Here is a 1319-nt window from a genome sequence, read left to right on the forward strand (position 1 = left end):
GGTAAAGGGTCTCTGCTTAGCGTGTCAGCAATCTGTAATCTGTTTCCTTTGGTATACTGGTACTGAACATCGTATCGGTACAAACACATCATTAAGCTTTGAAGCCATTTAGGTGCACAACTGAGGGGTTTATTGAGTATATTTTCTAATGGTTTATGATCATTCTGTATTATTATTGTTCTGCCGTACGTGTACTGGTCAAATTTTTCTAGAGCTACTACTACAGCCAAGAGTTCCTTTTCGATTTGAGCCCACTGTTTCTGAGGCTCTGTGAGTGATCTTGATGTGTATGCTATGGGTTTGTCATCTTGTAGTAGTACAGCTCCTAGGCCATTTTGACTGCTGTCCGCCTGAATAGTTACTTTCTTCTCTGGGTCGAAATAACTTAGGGTTCCACGATTGGATATCTTCTGTCTGATGCTTTCTCACAGTCATTCGACCACACGAATAGCTTGTGTTTCTTAGTCAGTTCTGTTATTGGTTGTAGGTCTGATGAAAGACCTGGGATGAATCTTGATAGATATTGTATCATTCTACAAAATCTATGTAATGTCTTCAGGGGTTTTTAGATTTGTTATGGCTCTCACCTTGTTTGGGTCTGGTTTTATTCCTGACTGGTAAATAATGTGTTCCAAAAACACAATTTCTGACTTTCGGAATGCTGATTTCTTTTCATTTAGTCTGATGTTCTTTTCCTTTAGCCTATTGAGTAATTTTGATAGGTTTTCTCATGATTTTTGCGAGCCTCTTCTACTGTGTCCCCCTTTCCAATTACCATTATATCATCCACCACATCCTGTTAGTCCCTCCAACGCATCATTCAAATGTCTTTGAAAGACTTCCGAGCTTACTTTGAGACCAAAAGGAAGTCTATTCCATTTGTATCTACCGAATGGGGTCGCCATTGCAGTGAGACCTGATGAGTCCGGGTCTAGTTTGATATGCCAAAAAGCTTCCTGAATGTCGACTTTGCTAAATATCTTGGCGTTACCCATTTCAGCCAAAATGTCTTCTAGTGTTGTTAGGTTGTAGTGCTCCCTCAGTAGTGCCTTGTTCAAGGGTTGAGGATCAATGCAGATTCTGATACTGCCATCTGATTTCTCTACCAATGCCATTTGACTAACCCACTCTGTGGGCTCAGTTATTCTTTCCAGAATTCCTCGTTAAAATAATGAGTTTAATTCGGCTCTGACTTTCTCTTTTAATGCTATCGGAATTCTTCTACATGGTAGGACTTTGGGCTTCACTGTTTTGTCTATTTTCAATGTAGCCACGCCCAAGTCACCGAGTGTGTCAATGTTTTGATGTTTATTTCCTGT

At 40.1% G+C, this 1319-nt stretch overlaps 1 protein-coding gene across 1 annotated transcript in view; it reads right to left on the reverse strand.

Moving 5' to 3' along the window:
- LOC129922134 (uncharacterized protein K02A2.6-like) overlaps positions 1 to 1115 on the reverse strand; it is a 2454-nt gene extending 1339 nt beyond the window's left edge. The window contains exons 1-2 of the mRNA XM_056006790.1: positions 890 to 1115; positions 1 to 370 (exon numbers count right to left, since the gene is read on the reverse strand). The exon at positions 1 to 370 is cut by the window's left edge and continues 1339 nt beyond it. Coding sequence (XP_055862765.1) covers positions 1 to 370; positions 890 to 1115 — 596 coding nt within the window. The remainder of the gene's footprint in view (positions 371 to 889) is intronic.
- Positions 1116 to 1319: the final 204 nt, after the last annotated feature.

The sequence above is a fragment of the Biomphalaria glabrata genome, chromosome 12, assembly GCF_947242115.1.
Source record: "Biomphalaria glabrata chromosome 12, xgBioGlab47.1, whole genome shotgun sequence".
In the NCBI taxonomy this organism is placed as follows: domain Eukaryota; kingdom Metazoa; phylum Mollusca; class Gastropoda; family Planorbidae; genus Biomphalaria; species Biomphalaria glabrata.